The sequence below is a fragment of the Coturnix japonica genome, unplaced genomic scaffold (assembly GCF_054131305.1).
Source record: "Coturnix japonica strain WE unplaced genomic scaffold, WE-NBRP24 Scf060, whole genome shotgun sequence".
Lineage (NCBI taxonomy): Eukaryota > Metazoa > Chordata > Aves > Galliformes > Phasianidae > Coturnix > Coturnix japonica.
Window position 1 is genome coordinate 191,024 of NW_028188963.1, and position 24,540 is coordinate 215,563.

Here is a 24,540-nt window from a genome sequence, read left to right on the forward strand (position 1 = left end):
TGGGGGGATATGGGGTCCCTATGGGGCTCTGTGGGGGTACATTGGGGGTTATGGGGGGATATGGGGTGGGATATGGGGGGTATGGGGGGATATGGGGGCTATGGGGTCCCTATGGGGCTCTATGGGTCCCTATGGTGGGATATGGGGGGATATGGGGTCCCTATGGGGCTCTGTGGGTCCCTATGGGGCTCTATGGGGGTACATGGGGGGATATGGGTGGGATATGGGGGGATATGGGGTCCCTATGGGGCTCTGTGGGGGATATGGGGTCCCTGTGGGTCTCTATGGGGTCCCTATGGGGTTCTGTAGGGCTCTGTGGGGTTCCTATGGGGTTTTATAGGGCTCTATGGGGTCCCTATGGGGTTTTATAGTGCTCTATGGGGTCTCTATGGGGGGATATGAGGTCCCTATGGGGCTCTGTGGGGTCTATGGGGTCCCTGTGGGTCTCTATGGGGCTCTATGGGGTCTATGGGGTCCCTATGGGGGGATATGGGAGGTCTATGGGGTTGGGATACTGGGGGTATGGGTAGAAATGGCATCACAATGGCGCATTGATGACGTCACAATGGCACATTGATGACGTCACAATGGGGCCGTTATGATGTTACAATGGGGCCCGTTATAACGTCACAATGGGGGGCCATTATGACGTCACAGTGGGGCCCATTATGTCGTCACAATGGGAGCCGTGATGACGTCACAATGGGGTCCCTATGGGGGGATATGGGGGCTCTATGGGGTCCCTGTGGGTCTCTATGGGGTCCCTATGGGGTTCTATAGGTTTCTATGGGGCTCTATGGGGTCCCTATGGGGTTCTATAGGCCTCTATGGGGTCTATGGGGTCCCTGTGGGCCTCTATGGGGTCCCTATGGGGTTCTATAGGGCTCTATGGGGTCCCTGTGAGGCTCTATGGGGTCCCTATGGGGTTCTATAGGGCTCTGTGGGTCTCTATGGGGTCCCTATGGGGTTCTATAGGCCTCTATGGGGCTCTATGGGGTCCCTATGGGGTTCTATAGGGCTCAATGGGGTCCCTATGAGGCTCTATGGGGTCCCTATGGGTTCTATAGGGCTCTATGGGTCACTATGGGGTCCCTATGGGGTTCTATAGGGCTCTATAGGGTTCTATGGGGGGATATGGGGTCCCTGTGGGGCTCTATGGGGTCCCTATGGGGTTCTATAGGGCTCTGTGGGGTCTATGGGGTCCCTGTGGGGTTCTATAGGGTTCTATGGGTCTGTATGAGGTCCCTATGGGGTTCTGTAGGGCTCTGTGGGTCTCTATGGGGTCCCTGTGGGGTTCTATAGGGCTCTATGGGTCTCTATGGGGTCCCTATGGGGTTCTGTAGGGCTCTATAGGGTTCCATGGGGGTCTATGGGGTCCCTGTGGGTCTCTATGGGGTCCCTATGGGGTTCTATAGGGGTCTATGGCGTCCCTATGGGGCTCTATAGGGCTCTATGGGGTCCCTATGGGGCTCTATGGGGTCCCTGTGAGGCTCTATAGGGTTCTATGGGTCTGTATGAGGTCCCTATGGGGTTCTGTAGGGCTCTGTGGGTCTCTATGGGGTCCCTGTGGGGTTCTATAGGGCTCTATGGGTCTCTATGGGGTCCCTATGGGGTTCTATAGGGGTCTATGGCGTCCCTATGGGGTCCCTATGGGGTTCTATAGGTCTCTATGGGGTCTATGGGGTCCCTATGGGGTTCTATAGGTCTCTATGGGGCTCTATGGGGTCCCTATAGGGCTCAATGGGGTCTATGGGGCCCTATGGGGTCCCTATGGGGGGATATGGGAGGTCTATGGGGTATGGGTAGAAATGGCGTCACAATGGGGGCCGTTATGACATCACAATGGGGCCTGTTATGACGTCACAATGGGGGCTCATTATGACGTCACAATGGGTTCGCATGATGACGTCACGCAGGGCGGGATGCTGGCGGTGCGCGAGAACCGTTACATCGTGTTGGCCAAGGACTTTGAGAAGGCCTATAAGAGCGTCATCAGGAAGGACGAGCAGGAGCACGAGTTCTACAAGTGATCTATGGGGAGATGTGGGGCAATATGGGGCACTATGGGGTGATATGGGGTGATATGGGGTGATATGGGGTGATATGGGGCCCTATAGGGTGAGAAGGCCTACAAGAGCGTCATCAGGAAGGACGAGCAGGAGCACGAGTTCTACAAGTGATCTATGGGGCGCTATGGGGCGCTATGGGGTCATATGGGGTGATATGGGGTGATATGGGGCCCTATAGGGCTCTATGGGGTGATATGGGGCTCCATGGGGTGATATGGGACTCTATGGGGCTCTATGGGGTCATATGGGGTTCTATGGGGCCATGTCGGGCCCTATAGGGCTCTATGGGGCGCTATGGGGCCATGTGAGGCTCTATGGGGTGATATAGGGCTCTATGGGGTGATATGGGGTGATATGGGGCCCTATAGGGCTCTATGGGGTCCTACAGTGTCCCATGGGGCGATATGGGGTCCTACAGTGACCTATAGGGCCCTATGGGGTGATATGGGGTCCTACAGCGTCCTATAGGGCCCTATGGGGTGATATGGGGTCCTACAGCGTCCTATAGGGCCCTATGGGGTGATATGGGGTCCTACAGTGTCCTATAGGGCTCTATGGGGCGCTGTGGGGTGATATGGGACACTGTGGGGCACTATGGGATGATATTGGGTCCTACAGTGTCCTATGGGGTCTCTATGAGGTGATATGAGGTTCTATGGGACACTATGGAGCTCTATGGGGCAATATGGGGCCCTATAGGGCTCTATGGGGTGATGTGGGGCTCTATGGGGCCCTATGGGGTTTGTATGGGGCTCTGTGGCGTCCTACACTGTCCTGTAGGGTGATATGGGGTGGTATGGGGCTCTATGAGGTTCCTATGGGGTTCTATGGGGCCTTACAGTGTCCTATGGGGCTCTATGGGTTGATATGGAGCCCTATGGGTCCTATGGGGTGATATGGAGTCCTACAGTATTCTATGGGGCTCTATGGGGTGATATGCAGCCCTATGGGGTGATATGGGGTCCTATAGGCTTCTGTGGGGCCCTATGGGGTGATATGGGGCGCTGTGCAGCCCTATGGGGCACTGTGGAGTGGTCCAATAAAGTTCAGCCATTGGCCAGCATTGCTTCAGAGTGGATGGATGGGGAGTTATGGGGTCTGTGGGGTCTATGGGGTCTGTGGGGCCAGTGTGGTCTATGGGGTCAATTGGAGTCTATGGGGTCAATGGGGCCATTGGGATCAATGGGGAGCCATTGGGGTCTATGGGGCCAATGAGGTCATTGGGGTCTATGGGGGTCAATTGGAAACAATGGGGTCTATGGGGTCTATGGGGACAATGGGGTTAATTGGAATCAATGGGGTCTATGGGGTCTATGGGATCTATGGTGTCAATGGGGCCATTGGGATCAATGGGGTCTATGGGGTCAATGGGGTCACATTGGGATCTATGGGGTCAATTGGAATCAATGGGGTCTATGGGGCCATTGGGGTCAATGGGGTCTATGGGATCTATGGGGACACGTTGGGATCTATGGGGTCAATTGGAATCAATGGGGTCAATGGGGTCTGTGGGGTCAATGGAGCCTATGGGGTCTATGGGGTCATTGGGGTCTATGGGGTTAATTGGAGTCAATGGGGTCTATGGGGTCTATGGGGACAATGGGGTCAATTGGAATCAATGGGGTCTATGGGGCCATTGGGGTCAATGGGGTCACATTAAAGTCTATGGGGACCCATTGGGGTCTATGGGGTCTATGGGGTGAATGGGGCCATTGGGATCAATGGGGTCATTGGGGTCTATGGGGACCCATTGGGGTCTATGGGGTCAATGGGGCCCCATTGGGATCTATGGGGTCAGTGTGGACCCATTGGGGTCTATGGTGTCACTCTGGATCCACTTGTGTTCATTGAGCTGCAGATTTGGGGTTTTTTTGGGGTGATTTTAAGGGATTTTGGGGCATTTCGGCTCCAATCGCCGCCATTTTAAAGGGGCGTGGCCTCATTTAGCCCCGCCCACAACCCCACACGTGACCGCCGAGCGGATCCGGAAACAGCCGAAGTTCGCTGAAAACCGGAAGTCGGCACCCGAACGACGCTCGGGCATCTTCCGAAGGGACCCGAATGGGAGACGGAAATACCCGAAGGGACACGAACGTGTCCGAACGGACCCGAACCGGAGCCGAACGGACCCGAAGGTAGCCGAAGCAGTCTGCAGTGACCCGAACGTTTCCGAAGGGACCCGAAGAGACCCGAAGAGTTCCGAAGACACCCGAATCGGACCCGAAGAGACCCGAAGAGCTCTGCAGTGACCCGAACGGTTCCGAACGGACCCGAAGGGACCCGAAGGGGTCTGCAGTGACCCGAGCGCCTCCGAACGGACCCGAACAGACCCGAACAGACCCGAACTGGACCCGAAGTGTTCCGAGGGGGTCTGCAGTGACCCGAACGGTTCCGAACAGACCCGAACGGACCCGAACCGGACCCGAACTGGACCCGAACGCCTCCGAACGGACCCGAACTGGACCCGAAGTGTTCCGAAGGGGTCTGCAGTGACCCGAACGCCTCCGAACGGACCCGAAGAGACCCGAATCGGACCCGAAGGGACCCGAAGCGCTTTGCGGTCACCCGAACGCTTCCGAACGGACCCGAAGAGACCCGAAGAGACCCGAACCGGACCCGAAGAGACCCGAAGAGCTCTGCGGTCACCCGAACGCCTCCGAACGGACCCGAACTGGACCCGAAGAGACCCGAAGGGGTCTGTAGTGACCCGAACGCTTCCGAACGGACCCGAAGAGACCCGAAGAGACCCGAATCGGACCCGAAGAGACCCGAAGAGCTCTGCGGTCACCCGAACGCCTCCGAACGGACCCGAACGGACCCGAACCGGATCCGAAGTGTTCCGAAGAGCTCTGAGGTCACCCGAACGTTGCCGAAGGGACCCGAAGAAACCCGAAGAGACCCGAAGGGGTCTGCAGTGACCCGAACGCGTCCGAACGGACCCGAACCGGACCCGAACAGACCCGAAACGCACTGCGGTCACCCGAACGCCTCCGAACGGACCCGAACTGGACCCGAAGTGTTCCGAAGGGGTCTGCAGTGACCCGAACGTTTCCGAACGGACCCGAAGAGTCCCGAAGAGTTCCGAAGAGACCCGAAGGGGTCTGCGGTCACCCGAACATCTCCGAACGGACCCGAAAGTACCCGAACCGGATCCGAAGGCCTCCGAACGGACCCGAACTGGACCCGAATTGTTCCGAAGGTCTGCAGTGACCCGAACGCGTCCGAACGGACCCGAACAGACCCGAAAGTACCCGAATCGGACCCGAAGAGTTCCGAAGGGGTCTGCAGTGACCCGAACGCCTCCGAACGGACCCGAAGAGTTCCGAAGAGCTCTGAAGTCACCCGAACGCTTCCGAAGGGACCCGATAGTACCCGAACCGGACCCGAACCGGACCCGAAGTGTTCCGAAGGGGTCTGCAGTGACCCGAACGCTTCCGAACGGACCCGAAGAGACCCGAAGAGTACCGAAGAGACCCGAATAGGACCCGAAGAGACCCGAAGCGCTTTGCGGTCACCCGAACACCTCCGAACGGACCCGAACCGGACCCGAACTGGACCCGAAGAGTTCCGAAGGGGTCTGCAGTGACCCGAACGCCTCCGAACGGACCCGAACCAGACCCGAAGTGTTCCGAAGAGCTCTGCAGTGACCCGAACGCCTCCGAACGGACCCGAACGGACCCGAACCGGACCCGAAGGCCTCCGAACGGACCCGAAGAGTTCCGAAGAGACCCGAAGCGCTCTGCAGTGACCCGAACGGTTCCGAACGGACCCGAAGAGACCCGAAGAGTTCCGAAGAGACCCGAAGGGGTCTGCGGTCACCCGAACGCCTCCGGACGGACCCGAACGGACCCGAACCGGACCCGAAGGCCTCCGAACGGACCCGGACTGGACCCGAAGAGTTCCGAAGGGGTCTGCAGTGACCCGAACGTTTCCGAACGGACCCGAACGGACCCGAAGAGCCCTGAAGGGTCCCCACGAAGAGGCCCGAACCGGGCCCGGCCCGTCATGGCCTTTATGGGCCCCGCTCTGCTCCTCCTCGGCCTCTTAATGGGTGAGACCCCCAACCCCCCCCCAAATAACCCCAACCCCCCCCCCCCCATTTCGGGACCCCCCCCATCCCCATAGGAGCCCTTCAAGGACCTCTCAAAGTCGTCCTGTCCCCGCCCCTCCCCCCACTGAACCTTCCAGGACCTTTAAAGAGCTTTTCGGGACCCCCAGAACCATCCCAGGATCCCCCTATAAACCTTCCAGGACCCAAAACCCCTGCAGGACCCCCATAGGAACCTTCCAGGACCTCAAACCTACCCTGGACCCCCCCCATTATCCTTACAGGACCCAAAACCCCTTCAGGACCCCCATAGGAACCTTCCAGGACCTTGAATGTCTCCTAGACCCCCCATAAACCTTCCAGGACCCCATAAACCTTCCCAGGACCCCCCCATGAACCTTCCAGGACCTTGAATGTCCCCTGAACCCCCCATAGACCTTCCCAGGACCCCCCTATAAAACTTCCAGGACCCAAAGACCCACTTAGGACCCCCATAGGAACCTTCCAGGACCTCAAACCTACCCAGGACCCCCCCATGGACCTTCCAGGACCTTGAATGTCCCCTAGACCCCCCTATGAAACTTCCAGGACCTTAAACCTTCCAGGACCCCCCCATTACCCTTCCAGGACCTTGAATGTCCCCTAGACCTCCCTATAAACCTTCCAGGACCCTAAACCTACCCAGGACCCCCCCATTATCCTTCCAGGACCTTGAATGTCCCCTGAACCCCCCTATAAACCTTCCAGGACCCAAAGCCCCCTTAGGACCCCCATAAGAACCTTCCAGGACCTCAAACCTACCCAGAACCCCCCCTATGGACCTTCCAGGACCTTGAATGTCTCCTAGACCTCCCTATAAACCTTTCAGGACCCAAAGCCCCACTTAGGACCCCCATAGGAACCTTCCAGGACCCTGCAGCCTACCCAGGACCCCCCCATTACCCTTCCAGGACCTTGGATGTCCCCTGAACCCCCCTATAAACCTTCCAAGACCCCCCTATAAACCTTCCAGGACCCAAAACCCCTTCAGGACCCCCATAGGAACCTTCCAGGACCTCAAACCTACCCTGGACCCCCCCCCCATTATCCTTACAGGACCCAAAGCCCCACTTAATACCCCCATAGGAACCTTCCAGGACCTTGAATATCTCCTAGACCCCCCATAAACCTTCCCAGGACCCCCCCATGAACCTTCCAGGACCTTGAATGTCCCCTAGACTCCACCATGAACCTTCCAGGACCCAAAGCCCCTTCAGGACCCCCATAGGAACCTTCCAGGACCTCAAACCTACCCTGGACCCCCCCTATAGACCTTCCAGGACCTTGAATGTCCCCTGAACCCCCCTATAAACCTTCCAGGACCCCAATATGAACCTTCCAGGACCTTGAATGTCCCCTAGACCCCCCCATGAAACTTCCAGGACCTTAAACCTTCCCAGGACCCCCCCATTACCCTTCCAGCACCTTGAATGTCCCCTGAACCCCCCCTATAAACCTTCCAGGACCCAAAGCCCCACTTAGGACCCCCATTAGAACCTTCCAGGACCTCAAACCTTCCCAGGACCCCCCCATTACCCTTCCAGGACCTTGAATGTCCCCTAGACCTCCCTATAAACCTTCCAGGACCCAAAACCCCTTCAGGACCCCCATAGGAACCTTCCAGGACCCTAAACCTACCCTGGACTCCCCATGAACCTTCCAGGACCTTGAATGTCCCCTGAACCCCCCTATAAACCTTCCAGGACCCAAAGCCCCCTTAAAACCCCCATAGGAACCTTCCAGGACCTCAAACCTACCCTGGGCCCCCCCCCCCATTATCCTTATAGGACCCAAAGCCCCCCCTTAATACCCCCATAGGAACCTTCCAGGACCTTGAATGTCCCCTAGACTCCACCATGAACCTTTCAGGACCCAAAGACCCACTTAGGACCCCCATTAGAACCTTCCAGGACCCCAGACCTCTTCTGGACCCCCCCATTATCCTTCCAGGACCTTGAATGTCCCCTGAACCCCCCTATAAACCTTCCAGGACCCAAAGACCCACTTAGGACCCCCATAGGAACCCTCCAGGACCCTAAACCTACCCTGGACCCCCCCCCATTATCCTTCCAGGACCTTGAATCTCCCCAGGACTTACCCCATTAACCTTCCAGGACCTCAGACCTACTAGGACCCCCCCATAAACCTTCCAGGACCCTAAACCTACCCTGGACTCCCCATGAACCTTCCAGGACCTTGAATGTCCCCTGAACCCCCTATAAACCTTCCAGGACCCCCAATATGAACCTTCCAGGACCCAAAGACCCACATAGGACCCCCATAGGAACCTTCCAGGACCTCAAACCTACCCAGGACCCCCCCCATTACCCTTCCAGGACCTTGAATCTCCCCAGGACTTACCCCATTAACCTTCCAGGACCCAAAGCTCCACTTAAGACCCCCATAAGAACCTTCCAGGACCCTGCAGCCTACCCAGGACCCCCCCATTACCCTTCCAGGACCTTGAATGTCCCCTGAACCCCCCTATAAACCTTCCAGGACCCCAATATGAACCTTCCAGGACCTTGAATGTCCCCTAGACCCCCCCATGAAACTTCCAGGACCTTAAACCTTCCCAGGACCCCCCCTATGGACCTTCAAGGACCTTGAATGTCCCCTGAACCCCCTATAAACCTTCCAGGACCCCCAATATGAACCTTCCAGGACCCAAAGACCCACTTAGGACCCCCATAGGAACCTTCCAGGACCTCAAACCTACCCAGGACCTCCCTATAATCCTTCCAGGACCCAAAGCCCCCTCAGGGCCCCCCCATAAATCTTCCAGGACCTCAGATCTGCCCAGGACCCCCCATAGACCTTCCAGGACCTTGAATGTCCCCTAGACCCCCCCATGAACCTTCCAGGACCTTAAACCTTCCAAGGACCCCCCCATTACCCTTCCAGGACCTTGAATGTCCCCTGAACCCCCCTGTAAACCTTCCAGGACCCCAATATGAACCTTCCAGGACCTTGAATGTCCCCTAGACCCCCCCATGAACCTTCCAGGACCTTAAACCTTCCCAGGACCTCCCCATAACCCTTCCAGGACCTTGAATGTCTCCTAGACCTCCCTATAAACCTTCCAGGACCCAAAGTCCCCTTAAAACCCCCATAGGAACCTTCCAGGACCCAAACCTAGGACCCCCCCCCCATAGGAGCTCTGAAGCTCAGCAGGGTCCGCCCCGTTCAGCCCTTGGATGGGTGACCCCAATACATCCCTTTCTCTTCCTGTCCCAAATCTTCCATTTTTCACCCCAAATTCCTCAATTTTTGGGGTCCCCCTTTGTGACCCCTCCCCCCTCGAACCCCCATATTTCCCCATTCATATTTTTGGGGTTAATTTTATGGTTTTTCACCCAATTTTGCCCATTTTTCACCCAATTTTCCCCTCATAACACTTTAGAAGCTAAGCAGGGTCTGCCCCGTTCAGCCCTTGGATGGGTGACCCCAACCTACCTGAAACATTTAATGTCCCAAATCTTCAATTTTTCACCCCAAAATCCCCAATTTTTGAGGTCCCCCTTTGTCACCCCCCATATTTCCCCATTCATATTTTCGGGCTTAATTTTAGGGTTTTTCACCCAATTTTCTCCCTGTTTTTCACCCAATTTTCCCCCCATAACACTTTAGAAGCTAAGCAGGGTCCACCCTGTTCAGCCCTTGGATGGGTGACCCCAACCTACCTGAAACATTTCATGTCCCAAATCTTCAGTTTTTCACCCCAAAATCCCCAATTTTTGAGGTCCCCCTTTGTGACCCCCCCATATTTCCCCATTCATATTTTTGGGGTTAATTTTACGGTTTTTCACCCAATTTTCCCTGTTTTTCACCCATTTTTCCCATCTTACCACTGTAGAAGCTAAGCAGGGTCCACCCCGTTCAGCCCTTGGATGGGTGACCCCAATACATCCCTTTCTCTTCCTGTCCCAAATCTTCCATTTTTCACCCCAAATTCCTCAATTTTTCGGGTCCCCCTTTGTGACCCCCCCCATATTTCCCCATTCATATTTTTGGGGTTAATTTTACGGTTTTTCACCCAATTTTCCCCGTTTTTCACCCATTTTTCCCCCGTTACCACTTTAGAAGCTAAGCAGGGTCTGCCCCGTTCAGCCCTTGGATGGGTGACCCCAACCTACCTGAAACATTTAATGTCCCAAATCTTCAATTTTTCACCCCAAATTCCTCAATTTTTGGGGTCCCCCTTTGTGACCCCCTCCCATATTTCCCCATTCATATTTTTGGGGTTAATTTTACGGTTTTTCACCCAATTTTCCCCATGTTTTTCACCCAATTTTCCCCTCATAACACTTTAGAAGCTAAGCAGGGTCCGCCCCGTTGAACCCTTGGATGGGTGACCTCAACCCACCCTTCGAATCCCCCCCCAAATCCAACTTTTTCACCCCAAAATTTGGGTTTTTTTCCCTTAATTCTCTCTCCCTTTCTCCCTATTACAGCTCCGGGGGTCTCGGGGGGTTGCGTGGAGGTGGATTCGGAGACTGAAGCTGTATTGGGAGCCCCATTCAAACTGCTTTGTATCGCCTGTAAGAGACGCAGTGAGACCCCGGCTGAGGCTGAAGGTGAATGGTTCTTCAGGGCCGAGGGAGCCCCCGAGTTCACCAAGGTAGGGGGGGGTCTATGGGTCTCTATGGGTCCCTATGGGGTCCTATGGGTCTCTATGGGTCTCTATGGGTCCCTATGGGTCTCTATGGGGTCTCTATGGGTCTCTATGGGGTCTCTGTGGGTCTCTATGGGTCTCTATGGGTCCCTATGGGTCCCTATGGGTCTCTATGGGTCTCTATGGGGTCTCTGTGGGTCTCTATGGGTCTCTATGGGTCCCTATGGGTCCCTATGGGTCTCTATGGGGTCTCTATGGGTCTCTATGGGGTCTCTATGGGTCTCTGTGGGGTCCCTATGGGCTTCTATGGGGTCTCTATGGGTCTCTATGGGGTCTCTATGGGTCCCTATGGGTCTCTATGGGGCTCTATGGGTCTCTATGGGGTCCTATGGGTATCTATGGGTCTCTATGGGGTCCTATGGGGTCTCTATGGGTCTCTATGGGGTTCTATGCTGTCCCTATGGGCTTTGGTTGGGGGGGGGGGACCCTATGGGTCCCTAAGGGGTCCCTATGGGTCCCTATGGGCTTCTATGGGGTCCCTATGGTCTCCTATGGGGTCTCATTGGGCTCTATGGGGTCTCTATGGATCTCTATGGGGTCTTTATGGGACTCTGGGGCTTTATGGGGGCTCTGCGGGGGGCTATGGGGGTCTATGGGGTCCCTATGGGGTCCCTATGGGTCCCTATGGGTCTCTATGGGTCTCTATGGGGTCTCTGTGGGGTCCCTATGGGCTTCTATGGGGTCCTATGGGTCTCTATGGGGTCCCTATAGGTCTCTATGGGTCCCTATGGTGTCCCTATGGGGTCCTATGGGTCTCTATGGGGTCCCTATGGGTCTCTAATGGGTCCCTATGGGTCTCTATGGGGTCTCTATGGGTCTTTATGGGATCCCTATGGGTCCCTATGGGTCTCTATGGGGTCTCTATGGGGTCCCTATGGGTCCCTATGGGGTCCCTATGGGTCTCTATGGGTCTCTATGGGGTCTCTATGGGGTTCTATGGGGTCCCTATGGGCTTCTATGGGGTCCCTATGGGGTCTCTATGGGGTCTTATGGGGTCCCTATGGGGTTCTATGGGGTTTCTATGGGTCCCTATGGGGTCTCTATGGGTCTCTATGGGTCCCAATGGTTCCCTATGGGTCCCTATGGGTCTCTATGGGGTCCTATGGGTCCCTATGGGTCCCTATGGGGTCTCTATGGGTCTCTATGAGTCTCTATGGGTCCCTATGAGTCTCTATGGGTCCCTATGGGGCTCTATGGGTCTCTATGGGGTCTCTATGGGTCTCTATGGGTCTCTATGGGTCTCTATGGGGCCCTATGGGTTCCTATAGGTCTCTATGGGTCTCTATGGGCTTCTATGGGGTCTCTATGGGTCCCTATGGGTCTCTATGGGTCTCTATGGGTCCCTATGGGGTCCCTATGGGTCCCTGTGGGTCTCTATGGGTCTCTATGGGTCCCAATAGGTCTCTATGGGTCCCTATGGGTCTCTATGGTTCTCAATGGGTCTCTATGGGTCCCAATAGGTCTCTATGGGTCTCTATGGGTCTCTATGGGGTCCCTATGGGTCTCTATGGGTCTCTATGGGGTCCCTATGGGTCCCTATGGGTCTCTATGGGGTCCCTATGGGGTTCTATGGAGTCTCTATGGGTCTCTATGGGGTTCTGTGGGGTCCCTATGGGTCTCTATGGGTCTCTATGGGTCCCAATGGTTCCCTATGGGTCCCTATGGGGTCTCTATGGGGTCTCTATGGGTCTCTATGGGTCCCTATGGGTCTCTATGGGGTCTCTATGGGTCCCTATGGGTCTCTATGGGGCTCTATGGGTCTCTATGGGTCCTATGGGTCTCTATGGGGTCTCTATGGGGTCCCTATGGGTCCCTATGGGGTCTCTATGGGTCTCTATGGGTCTCTATGGGTCCCTATGGGTCTCTATGGGTCCCAATGGTTCCCTATGGGTCTCTATGGGTCTCTATGGGTCCCAATAGGTCTCTATGGGTCCCTATGGGTCTCTATGGGTCCCAATAGGTCTCTATGGGTCCCTATGGGTCTCTATGGGTCCCAATAGGTCTCTATGGGTCTCTATGGGTCTCTATGGGGCCCTATGGGTTCCTATAGGTCTCTATGGGTCTCTATGGGCTTCTATGGGGTCTCTATGGGTCCCTATGGGTCTCTATGGGTCTCTATGGGTCCCTATGGGGTCCCTATGGGTCTCTATGGGGTCTCTATGGGTCTCTATGGGGTCTCTGTGGGTCTCTATGGGTCTCTATGGGTCCCTATGGGTCCCTATGGGTCTCTATGGGTCTCTATGGGGTCTCTGTGGGTCTCTATGGGTCTCTATGGGTCCCTATGGGTCCCTATGGGTCTCTATGGGGTCTCTATGGGTCTCTATGGGGTCTCTATGGGTCTCTGTGGGGTCCCTATGGGCTTCTATGGGGTCTCTATGGGTCTCTATGGGGTCTCTATGGGTCCCTATGGGTCTCTATGGGGCTCTATGGGTCTCTATGGGGTCCTATGGGTATCTATGGGTCTCTATGGGGTCCTATGGGGTCTCTATGGGTCTCTATGGGGTTCTATGCTGTCCCTATGGGCTTTGGTTGGGGGGGGGGGACCCTATGGGTCCCTAAGGGGTCCCTATGGGTCCCTATGGGCTTCTATGGGGTCCCTATGGTCTCCTATGGGGTCTCATTGGGCTCTATGGGGTCTCTATGGATCTCTATGGGGTCTTTATGGGACTCTGGGGCTTTATGGGGGCTCTGCGGGGGGCTATGGGGGTCTATGGGGTCCCTATGGGGTCCCTATGGGTCCCTATGGGTCTCTATGGGTCTCTATGGGGTCTCTGTGGGGTCCCTATGGGCTTCTATGGGGTCCTATGGGTCTCTATGGGGTCCCTATAGGTCTCTATGGGTCCCTATGGTGTCCCTATGGGGTCCTATGGGTCTCTATGGGGTCCCTATGGGTCTCTAATGGGTCCCTATGGGTCTCTATGGGGTCTCTATGGGTCTTTATGGGATCCCTATGGGTCCCTATGGGTCTCTATGGGGTCTCTATGGGGTCCCTATGGGTCCCTATGGGGTCCCTATGGGTCTCTATGGGTCTCTATGGGGTCTCTATGGGGTTCTATGGGGTCCCTATGGGCTTCTATGGGGTCCCTATGGGGTCTCTATGGGGTCTTATGGGGTCCCTATGGGGTTCTATGGGGTTTCTATGGGTCCCTATGGGGTCTCTATGGGTCTCTATGGGTCCCAATGGTTCCCTATGGGTCCCTATGGGTCTCTATGGGGTCCTATGGGTCCCTATGGGTCCCTATGGGGTCTCTATGGGTCTCTATGAGTCTCTATGGGTCCCTATGAGTCTCTATGGGTCCCTATGGGGCTCTATGGGTCTCTATGGGGTCTCTATGGGTCTCTATGGGTCTCTATGGGTCTCTATGGGGCCCTATGGGTTCCTATAGGTCTCTATGGGTCTCTATGGGCTTCTATGGGGTCTCTATGGGTCCCTATGGGTCTCTATGGGTCTCTATGGGTCCCTATGGGGTCCCTATGGGTCCCTGTGGGTCTCTATGGGTCTCTATGGGTCCCAATAGGTCTCTATGGGTCCCTATGGGTCTCTATGGTTCTCAATGGGTCTCTATGGGTCCCAATAGGTCTCTATGGGTCTCTATGGGTCTCTATGGGGTCCCTATGGGTCTCTATGGGTCTCTATGGGGTCCCTATGGGTCCCTATGGGTCTCTATGGGGTCCCTATGGGGTTCTATGGAGTCTCTATGGGTCTCTATGGGGTTCTGTGGGGTCCCTATGGGTCTCTATGGGTCTCTATGGGTCCCAATGGTTCCCTATGGGTCCCTATGGGGTCTCTATGGGGTCTCTATGGGTCTCTATGGGTCCCTATGGGTCTCTATGGGGTCTCTATGGGTCCCTATGGGTCTCTATGGGGCTCTATGGGTCTCTATGGGTCCTATGGGTCTCTATGGGGTCTCTATGGGGTCTCTATGGGTCCCTATGGGTCCCTATGGGGTCTCTATGGGTCTCTATGGGTCTCTATGGGTCCCTATGGGTCTCTATGGGTCCCAATGGTTCCCTATGGGTCTCTATGGGTCTCTATGGGTCCCAATAGGTCTCTATGGGTCCCTATGGGTCTCTATGGGTCCCAATAGGTCTCTATGGGTCCCTATGGGTCTCTATGGGTCCCAATAGGTCTCTATGGGTCTCTATGGGTCTCTATGGGGCCCTATGGGTTCCTATAGGTCTCTATGGGCTTCTATGGGGTCTCTATGGGTCCCTATGGGTCTCTATGGGTCTCTATGGGTCCCTATGGGGTCCCTATGGGTCCCTGTGGGTCTCTATGGGTCTCTATGGGTCCCAATAGGTCTCTATGGGTCCCTATGGGTCTCTATGGTTCTCAATGGGTCTCTATGGGTCCCAATAGGTCTCTATGGGTCTCTATGGGTCTCTATGGGGTCCCTATGGGTCTCTATGGGTCTCTATGGGGTCCCTATGGGTCCCTATGGGTCTCTATGGGGTCCCTATGGGGTTCTATGGAGTCTCTATGGGTCTCTATGGGGTTCTGTGGGGTCCCTATGGGTCTCTATGGGTCTCTATGGGTCCCAATGGTTCCCTATGGGTCCCTATGGGGTCTCTATGGGGTCTCTATGGGTCTCTATGGGTCCCTATGGGTCTCTATGGGGTCTCTATGGGTCCCTATGGGTCTCTATGGGTCCTATGGGTCTCTATGGGGTCTCTATGGGGTCTCTATGGGTCCCTATGGGTCCCTATGGGGTCTCTATGGGTCTCTATGGGTCTCTATGGGTCCCTATGGGTCTCTATGGGTCCCAATGGTTCCCTATGGGTCTCTATGGGTCTCTATGGGTCCCAATAGGTCTCTATGGGTCCCTATGGGTCTCTATGGGTCCCAATAGGTCTCTATGGGTCCCTATGGGTCTCTATGGGTCCCAATAGGTCTCTATGGGTCTCTATGTGTCTCTATGGGGTTCTATGGGGTCTCTGTGGGGTCCTATGGGGTCCCTATGGGTCTCTATGGGTCTCTATGGGTCTCTATGGCATCCTACGGGTCTCTATGGGTCCCTATGGGTCTCTATGGGTCTCTATGGGTCCCAATGTGTTCTAACCCCACCCTTATGGGTCTTGCCCCCCAACCCTGCCCCACAGATCCTCCATTACACAGCCGAGGAGAGCTCTATACATCCCTATGGGTCCCTATGGGTCTCTATGGTTCCCAATGGTTCCCTATGGGTCCCTATGAGTCTGTATGGGTCACTATGGGTCCCAATAGGTCTCTATGGGTCCCTATGGGTCTCTATGGTTCTCAATGGGTCTCTATGGGTCCCAATAGGTCTCTATGGGTCCCTATGGGTCTCTGTGGTTCTCAATGGGTCTCTATGGGTCCCAGTAGGTCTCTATGGGTCTCTATGGGTCCCAATGGTTCCCTATGGGTTCCTATGGGTCCCAATGGTTCCCTATGGGTCTCTATGGGTCTCTATGTGTCTCTATGGGTCCCAATGTGTCCCAGCCCCACACTTACATGTCTGTGCCCCACAGATCCTCCATTACACAGCCGAGGATGGTGCCTGGGTTGCCCCAGGTCCTTTCCAAGGGCTGTTAACATGGAACGGATCCCGCGGCACTCGGGACATCCAGGACCTGTCCGTGCACCTCTCAGCCGTGGGGCGGCCCCACGCCGGGCTCTACGTGTGTCGGCTGCGGCGTAACCTGACCTTCGAGGGCTACACCTACAGCCTGGCCCGCAACAAGAGCGTCAAGCTGGCCGTGGTGGAAAAAGGTCGCTGTGCCTTTAAGAGAACGGGGAGGGGGGGCGGGGCTTAACAGAGGGGGCGTGGCTTAAGCAAGTGTGGGCGGGGCTTGAGTAAGGGGGCGGGCTTTAAGAGAGTGGGGGGCGTGGCTTAAGTGAGGGGGGTGCTTTGAGTGGGCGTGGCTTGATAGAGTGGGGGCGGGGCTTTAGCGAGGGGGCGGGGCTTTGAGTAAGAGGGCGTGGCTTGACTAAGGGGCGTGGCTTACGGGAGGGGGCGTGGCCTGTTGCCAGGCAGACTTTGCATTGGGAATGGGGGGCGGGGGGGGGGATATTGGGTGGGGGCGTGGCTTAGACCACGTGGGCGTGGTCTTTTGAGGGGGCGTGTCTTAAGGGAGTGGGGGCGTGGCTTAAGGGAGGGGCGTGGCCTGTTGCCAGGCAGACTTTGCATTGGTGGAGGGGGGGGGGGTTAGTGGGTGGGGGCGTGGCTTAGGCCAGGTGGGCGTGGCTTACGGGGAGGGGGCGTGGCCTGTTGCCAGGCAGACTTTGCTTTGGGGATGGGGAGATTAGTGAGTGTGGGCGTGGCTTAGTCGAGATGTGGGCGTGGCTTAGACGTTGTAGGCGTGGCTTAGATGCTGTGGGCGTGGCTTACGGGGAGGGGCGTGGCCTGTTGCCAGGCAGACTTTGCATTGGGGATGGGTGGGGGGCGTGGCTTGCACAAAGTGGGCGTGGCTTAGACGGTGTGGGCGTGTCTTTGCCTAGGGGGCGTGGCCTGTTGCCAGGCAGACTTTGCCATAGAGATCAATGGGAGGGGTTTATTGGGTGGGGGCGTGGCTTAGACCAGGTGGGCGTGGCTTAGCCGTGCTGTGGGCGTGGCTTTGCCTTGGGGGCGTGGCCTGTTGCCAGGCAGACTTTGCATTGGGGATGGGTGGGTTAGTGGGTGGGGGCGTGGCTTAGTCAAGCTGTGGGCGTGGCTTAAGGGAGTGGGGGGGCGTGGCTTAAGGGAGGGGGCGTGGCCTGTTGCCAGGCAGACTTTGCATTGGGGATTGTGGGGGGGAGGGGGGTTAGTGGGTTTGGGCGTGGCTTAGACCAGGTGGGCGTGGCTTATAGTTTATGGGCGTGGCCTTTTGAGGGGGCGTGGCTTAAGGGAGGGGGCGTGGCCTGTTGCCAGGCAGACTTTATCATAGAGATCAATGGGGAGGGGTTTAGTGGGTGGGGGCGTGGCTTACACAAAGTGGGCGTGGCTTAGACGTTGTGGGCGTGGCTTTGCCTTGGGGGCGTGTCCTGTTGCCAGGCAGACTTTGCCATAGAGCTCATGGGGAGGGGTTTATTGGGTGGGGGGTCGTGTTTTAGTCAATGGGGGGTGTGTGTTTTTAACCCTCAGAGCGCCGGGACCTGGCCAGCATCGTGTCTGAGGTGCTGATGTACGTCCTGATCGTGCTGCTCACGCTGTGGCTGGCGGCTGAGATGCTCTATTGCTACAGGAAGGTGGCGGCTGCGTCAGCACCGCCCCCAGACAGCGCGTGAGTGGATATGGGGGGGGGTATGGGGGGATATGGGGAGATATGGGGAGATATGGGGGGATATGGGGGGGATATAGGGGGGATATGGGAGGATATGAGGGGGATATGGGGGGTTATGGGGGGGATATGGGGGGTTATGGGGTCCCTATGGGGAGATATGGGGAGATATGGGGCTTAATGGGGGGAATATGGGGGGATATGGGGAGATATGGGGGGTTATGGGGAGGATATGGGGGGATATGGGGTCCCTATGGGGAGATATGGGGGGATATGGGGGGTTATGGGGTCCCTATGGGGGGATATGGGGGGATATGGGGGGTTATGGGGTCCCTATGGAGAGATATGGGGGGTTATGGGGTCCCTATGGGGAGATATGGGGGGATATGGGGGGTTATGGGGTTATATGGGGTCCTTATGGGGAGATATGGGGAGTTATGGGGCTCAATGGGGGGATATGGGCAGTTATGGGGAGATATGGGGGTTTATGGGGGGGATATGGGGCTCAATGGGGGGATATGGGGGGATATAGGGGGGATATGGGGGGTTATGAGGGGGATATGGGGGGATTATGGGGGGATATGGGGGGTTATGGGGCTTAATGGGGAGATATGGGAGGTTATGGGGTCCCTATGGGGAGATATGGGGGGTTATGGGGCCCCTATGGGGCTCAATGGGGGGATATGGGGGGTTATGGGGTTATATGGGGTCCTTATGGGGAGATATGGGGGGTTATAGGGTTCAATGGGGGGATATGGGGAGTTATGCGGAGATATGGGGGTTTATGGGGGGGATATGGGGAGATATGGGGGGATATGGGGGGGATATGGGGGGATATGGGGTCCCTATGGGGGGATATGGGGAGATATGGAAGGATATGGGGAGATATGGGGGGATATGGGGTCCCTATGGGGAGATATGGGGGGATATGGGGGTTATGGGGGGATATGGGGAGATATGGGGGGCTATGGGGCTCAGTGAGGGGATATGGGGCTCAATGGGGGGATATGGGGGGGATATGGGGGGTTATGAGGGGCATATGGGGGGATATGGGGGGGATATGGGGCTCAATGGGGGGTTATGGGGGGGATATGGGGCTCAATGGGGGGATATGGGGGGGATATGGGGGGGATATGGGGGTGTATGAGGGGATCAAAGGGGTAAGGGGGGGATATGGGTGGATATGGGGGGATATGGGGTCCCTATGGGGGGATATGGGGGGGTTATGGGGGGGATATGGGGGGATATAGGGTCCCTATGGGGCTCAATGGGGGGATATGGGGTGATATGGGGGGATATGGGGTCCCTATGGGGAGATATGGGGGGTTATGGGGCCCCTATGGGGCTCAATGGGGGGATATGGGGTGATATGGGGGGATATGGGGTCCCTATGGGGAGATATGGGGGGTTATGGGGCCCCTATGGGGCTCAATGGGGGGATATGGGGGGTTATGGGGGGATATGGGGGGATTTGGGGCTCAATTGGGGGATATAGGGGATTATAGGGGGGGTCTGTTTCCCAGCTGACCCCATTGTTTTCCCCAGCTCCGAGTACCTGGCCATCACCGAGAGCAAAGAGAACTGCGCCGCGGTGCAGGTGGCCGAGTAGGGGGCGCCCTATAGCCCCTATAGCCCCTATACAACCCTATACAACCCTATACCCCCCCTATAGCCCCTATACAACCCTATACAACCCTATAACCCCCTATACCCCCCTATAGCCCCTATAGCCCCCTATACAATCCTATCCCCTCCCTATACCCCCCCTATAACCCCCTATATCCCCCTATACCCTCCCTATAGCCCTTATAGCCCCCTATAGCCCCCTATACCCCCCTATACCCTTCTATATCCCCCTTATACCCCCCCTATAACACCCTATATCACCCTATACCCCCCTATATCCCCCTATATCCCCTATACCCCAATATACCCCCTATACCCCCCTATATCCCCTATATCCCCTATACCCCCCTGTACCCCCCTATACCCCTCTATACCCTCCTTATACCCTTCTATATCCCCCTATAACCCCTATACCCCCTATACCCCCCTATATCCCCTATATCCCCTATACCCCCCTATATCCCCCTATATCCCCCTATACCCCCCTATATCCCCTATATCCCCTATATCCCCCTATACCTCCCTATATCCCCTATACCCCCCTATATCCCCTATATCCCCTATACCCCCCTATACCCCCCTCCCATTGCAATAAACCCCCCCCTTATGGGGTTATATGGGGTCTGGGGGCACCCATGGGTGCTCCTATAGGATCTATAGGGTCTGGGGGCACCCATGGGTGCTCCTATAGGATCTATAGGGTCTGGGGGCACCCATGGGTGCTCCTATAGGATCTATAGGGTCTGGGGGGCACCCATTGGTGCTCTCATATAGGATTTAGGGGCACCCATAGGTGCTGCTTTAAGTTATATGGGGTTATAGGGGCACCTATGGGTGCTCCTATGGGATATATGGGGTCTGGGGGCACCTATGGGTGCTTATGTGCAATAAATGGGGTCTGGGGGCTCCCATGGGTGCTCCTATAGGATCAATGGGGTCTGGGTGCTCCTATGGGATCTATAGGATCCATATGGGTGCTCCTATAGGATCTATAGGATCCATATGGGTGTTTCTATAGGATCAATGGGGTCTGGGTGCTCCTATAGGATCAATAGGATCCAATGGCTCCCATGGGTGCACCTATAGGATCTATGGGGTCTGGGTGCTCCTATAGGATCAATAGGATCCAATGGCACCCATGGGTGCTCCTATAGGATCAATGGGGTCAGGGTGCTCCTATAGGATCTATAGGATCCAATGGCACCCATGGGTGTTCCTATAGGATCTATAGGATCCAATGGCACCTATGGGTGTTCCTATAGGATCTATAGGATCCATATGGGTGCTCCTATAGGATCAATGGGGTCTGGGTGTTCCTATAGGATCTATAGGATCCAATGGCTCCCATAGTTTTCCTATAGGATCTATAGGATCTATAGGATCCAATGGTTTCCCTATAGGGTCTATAGGATCCAATGGCTCCCATGGGTGTTCCTATAGGATCAATGGGGTCAGGGTGCTCCTATAGGATCTATAGGATCCCATGGTTTCCCTATAGGATCTATAGGATCCAATGGCTTCCATTGTTTTCCTATAGGATCTATAGGATCTATGGGGTCTGGGTGTTCCTATAGGATCTATAGGATCCAGTGGCTCCCATGGTTTCCCTATAGGATCTATAGGATCCAATGGCACCCATGGTTTTCCTATAGGATCTATATGGTCTATAGGATCCAATGGCTCCCATGGGTGTTCCTATAGGATCTATAGGATCCATATGGGTGCTCCTATAGGATCAATGTGGTCTGGGTGTTCCTATAGGATCTATAGGATCCAATGGCTCCCATGGTTTCCCTATAGGATCTATAGGATCCAATGGCACCCATGGTTTCCCTATAGGATCTATAGGATCTATAGGATCCAATGGTGTTCCTATAGGATCTATAGGATCCAATGGCACCCATAGTTTTCCTATAGGATCTATAGGGTCTATAGGATCCAATGGCTCCCATGGGTGTTCCTATAGGATCTATAGGATCCATATGGGTGCTCCTATAGGATCAATGTGGTCTGGGTGTTCCTATAGGATCTATAGGATCCAATGGCTCCCATGGTTTCCCTATAGGATCTATAGGATCCAATGGCACCCATGGTTTCCCTATAGGATCTATAGGATCTATAGGATCCAATGGTGTTCCTATAGGATCTATAGGATCCAATGGCACCCATAGTTTTCCTATAGGATCTATAGGGTCTATAGGATCCAATGGCTCCCATGGGTGTTCCTATAGGATCTATAGGATCCATATGGGTGCTCCTATAGGATCAATGGGGTCTGGGTGTTCCTATAGGATCTATAGGATCCAATGGCTCCCATAGTTTTCCTATAGGATCTATAGGGTCTATAGGATCCAATGGCTCCCATGGTTTTCCTATAGGATCTATAGGATCCAATGGCTCCCATAGTCTTCCTATAGGATCCCATTGTTGAGCCAAAGGGGCGATTGCTGATGAATATTCATGAGTTCTTAATGAGTTTGTTAATTAATTAATTAATGATTAATTATTTATTTCTGCATGGGCCTCTGTTTTATTTATAGGGTTTTATTTATTTTATTTTATTTTTGGGGTGAATTTCTGCTTTTTTGGGTCATTTTTTGGGGGTTGGGATATTAATTAATATGCAAATGAGCACTGCGAATGAATGTGACGCACCAATCAGAGCCGTGGTATGCAAATGAGGCATGGGTTATGCTAATGAGCACGCGCATGACACGGGAGGGTTGGACTGATATGCAAATGAACTGAGAGCCATATGCAAATGAGAGCGATTGTATGCAAATGAGGAGGTCGACATGCAAATGAGTTCGACATGCAAATGTGAGTCGACATGCAAATGAGTTCTACATGCAAATGAGGGACGTGGTATGCAAATGAGAGCCGAGCTTCGTGGGAGCGATTGTATGCTAATGAGGAGCTCGACATGCAAATGAGTTCGACATGCAAATGAGACTCGACATGCAAATGAGGGACAAGGCATGCAAACGAGTTGGACATGCAAATGAGGAAGGTGATATGCAAATGAGCACTGAGCACCACTGCAAACGAGCACTTTGTTAACGAGGGAGACTGTGATATGCAAATGAGGACTGCGATATGCAAATGAGGACTGCGATATGCAAATGAGCCAGCGTGTAAACTGTGCCAAAGGGGGCGGGGCGGTATGCAAATGATATGCAAATAACACAGCGCAAATATATATCTCTATATTTATCACTTGCTGATGAGGTGGGGGCGTGGTTTATGCAAATGAACCGTATGCAAATGAGCTGCAAGGGCCTCAGTTTGGGGTCTAAAAATGCCATTTTTGGGTCTGTTGTTTTGGGGCTAAAACTGTTATTTTTGGGTCCGTTTTTGGGTTTAAAAATGCCATTTTTGGGGCTGAAAATGCCAATTTTGGGTCCATTTTGGGGCTGAAAATCCATTTTTGGGGCTGATAATGCCAATTTTGGGGCTAAAAATACCAATTTTGGGTCCATTTTTGGGTCTAAAAATGCCAATTTTGGGGTCTGAAAATCCCAGTTTTGGGTCTATTTTGAATCTAAAAATGCCAATTTTGGGGCTGAAAATGCCAATTTTGGGTCCATTTTGAGTCTAAAAATGCCATTTTTGGGTCTAAAAATGCCATTTTTGGGTCTATTTTGAGTCTAAAAATGTCATTTTGGGTCTGAAAATCCCATTTTTGGGTCTAAAAATCCCAATTTTGGGTCTAAAAGTGCCATTTTTGGGTCCGTTTAGGGTCTAAAAATGCCATTTTGGGGGCTGAAAATGCTGTTTTGGGGTCTATTTTGAGTCTAAAAAATGCCATTTTGGGGCTGAAAATACCAATTTGGCTCCATTTTGGGTCTAAAAATGCCAATTTTGGGTCCATTTGGGGGCTGAAAATCCCATTTTTGGGTCTGAAATTGCCAATTTTGGGTCTCTTTTGGGTCTGAAAATCCCAATTTTGGATCTAAAAATGCCATTTTTGGGGCTGAAAATGCCAATTTTGGGTCCATTTTGGGTCTGAAAATCCCAATTTTGGATCTGAAAATTCCATTTTTGTGGCTGAAAATGCCATTTTTGGGTCCATTTTGGGGCAAAAAATACCATTTTGGGGCTGAAAATACCAATTCTGGGGCTAAAAATGCCAATTTTGGGTCTATTTTGGGTCTAAAAATGCCATTTTTGGGTCTGAAAATGCCAATTTTGGGGCTGAAAATCCCAATTTTGGATCTAAAAATGCCATTTTTGGGGCTGAAAATGCCAATTTTGGGTCCATTTTGGGTCTGAAAATCCCAATTTTGGATCTGAAAATTCCATTTTTGGGGCTGAAAATGCCATTTTTGGGTCCATTTTGGGGCAAAAAATACCATTTTGGGGCTGAAAATACCAATTCTGGGGCTAAAAATGCCAATTTTGGGTCTATTTTGGGTCTAAAAATGCCATTTTTGGGTCTGAAAATGCCAATTTTGGGTCTGAAAATCCCAATTTGGATCTAAAAATGCCATTTTTGGGGCTGAAAATGCCAATTTTGGGTCTACTTTGGGTCTAAAAATGCCAATTTTGGGTCCATTTTTGGGTCTAAAAATGCCATTTTTGGGTCTGAAAATCCCAGTTTTGGGTCCATTTTGGGTCTAAAAATGCCATTTTTGGGTCTGTTTTGAGTCTAAAAATGTCATTTGGGGTCTGAAAATCCCATTTTTGGGTCTAAAAATGCCAATTTTGGCTCCATTTTGGGTCTAAAAATGCCATTTTTGGGTCTGAAAATCCCATTGCGCCGCTGTATGCAAACGACATGCAAATTATATGCTGATGATATGCAAACGACATGCAAATGAGAAGAGACGCCCCTCTCCCGAGCAGTGATGACGTCATCACCCCAC

The 24,540-nt window shown here is 53.9% G+C and overlaps 2 protein-coding genes across 4 annotated transcripts in view; both read left to right on the forward strand.

Annotated features, from left to right (window-relative positions):
- The window catches only part of LOC146751927 (26S proteasome regulatory subunit 6B), a 38,054-nt gene extending 34,922 nt beyond the window's left edge, over window positions 1–3,132 (forward strand). For all 3 annotated transcript variants that reach the window (XM_085533402.1, XM_085533401.1, XM_085533403.1), the window contains one exon: window positions 1,917–3,132. In XM_085533402.1, coding sequence (XP_085389528.1) covers window positions 1,917–2,030 — 114 coding nt within the window. In that variant the 3' untranslated portion in view covers window positions 2,031–3,132. The remainder of the gene's footprint in view (window positions 1–1,916) is intronic.
- Window positions 3,133–5,685: 2,553 nt separating this feature from the next.
- LOC146751928 (sodium channel regulatory subunit beta-1-like) lies at window positions 5,686–21,162 on the forward strand. Its single transcript, XM_085533406.1, has 5 exons — window positions 5,686–6,120; window positions 10,611–10,777; window positions 16,322–16,562; window positions 17,914–18,052; window positions 19,595–21,162. Exons 1-5 carry the CDS (start codon window positions 6,075–6,077, stop codon window positions 19,656–19,658), a joined length of 657 nt encoding a protein of 218 aa, XP_085389532.1. The 5' UTR covers window positions 5,686–6,074; the 3' UTR covers window positions 19,659–21,162.
- Window positions 21,163–24,540: the final 3,378 nt, after the last annotated feature.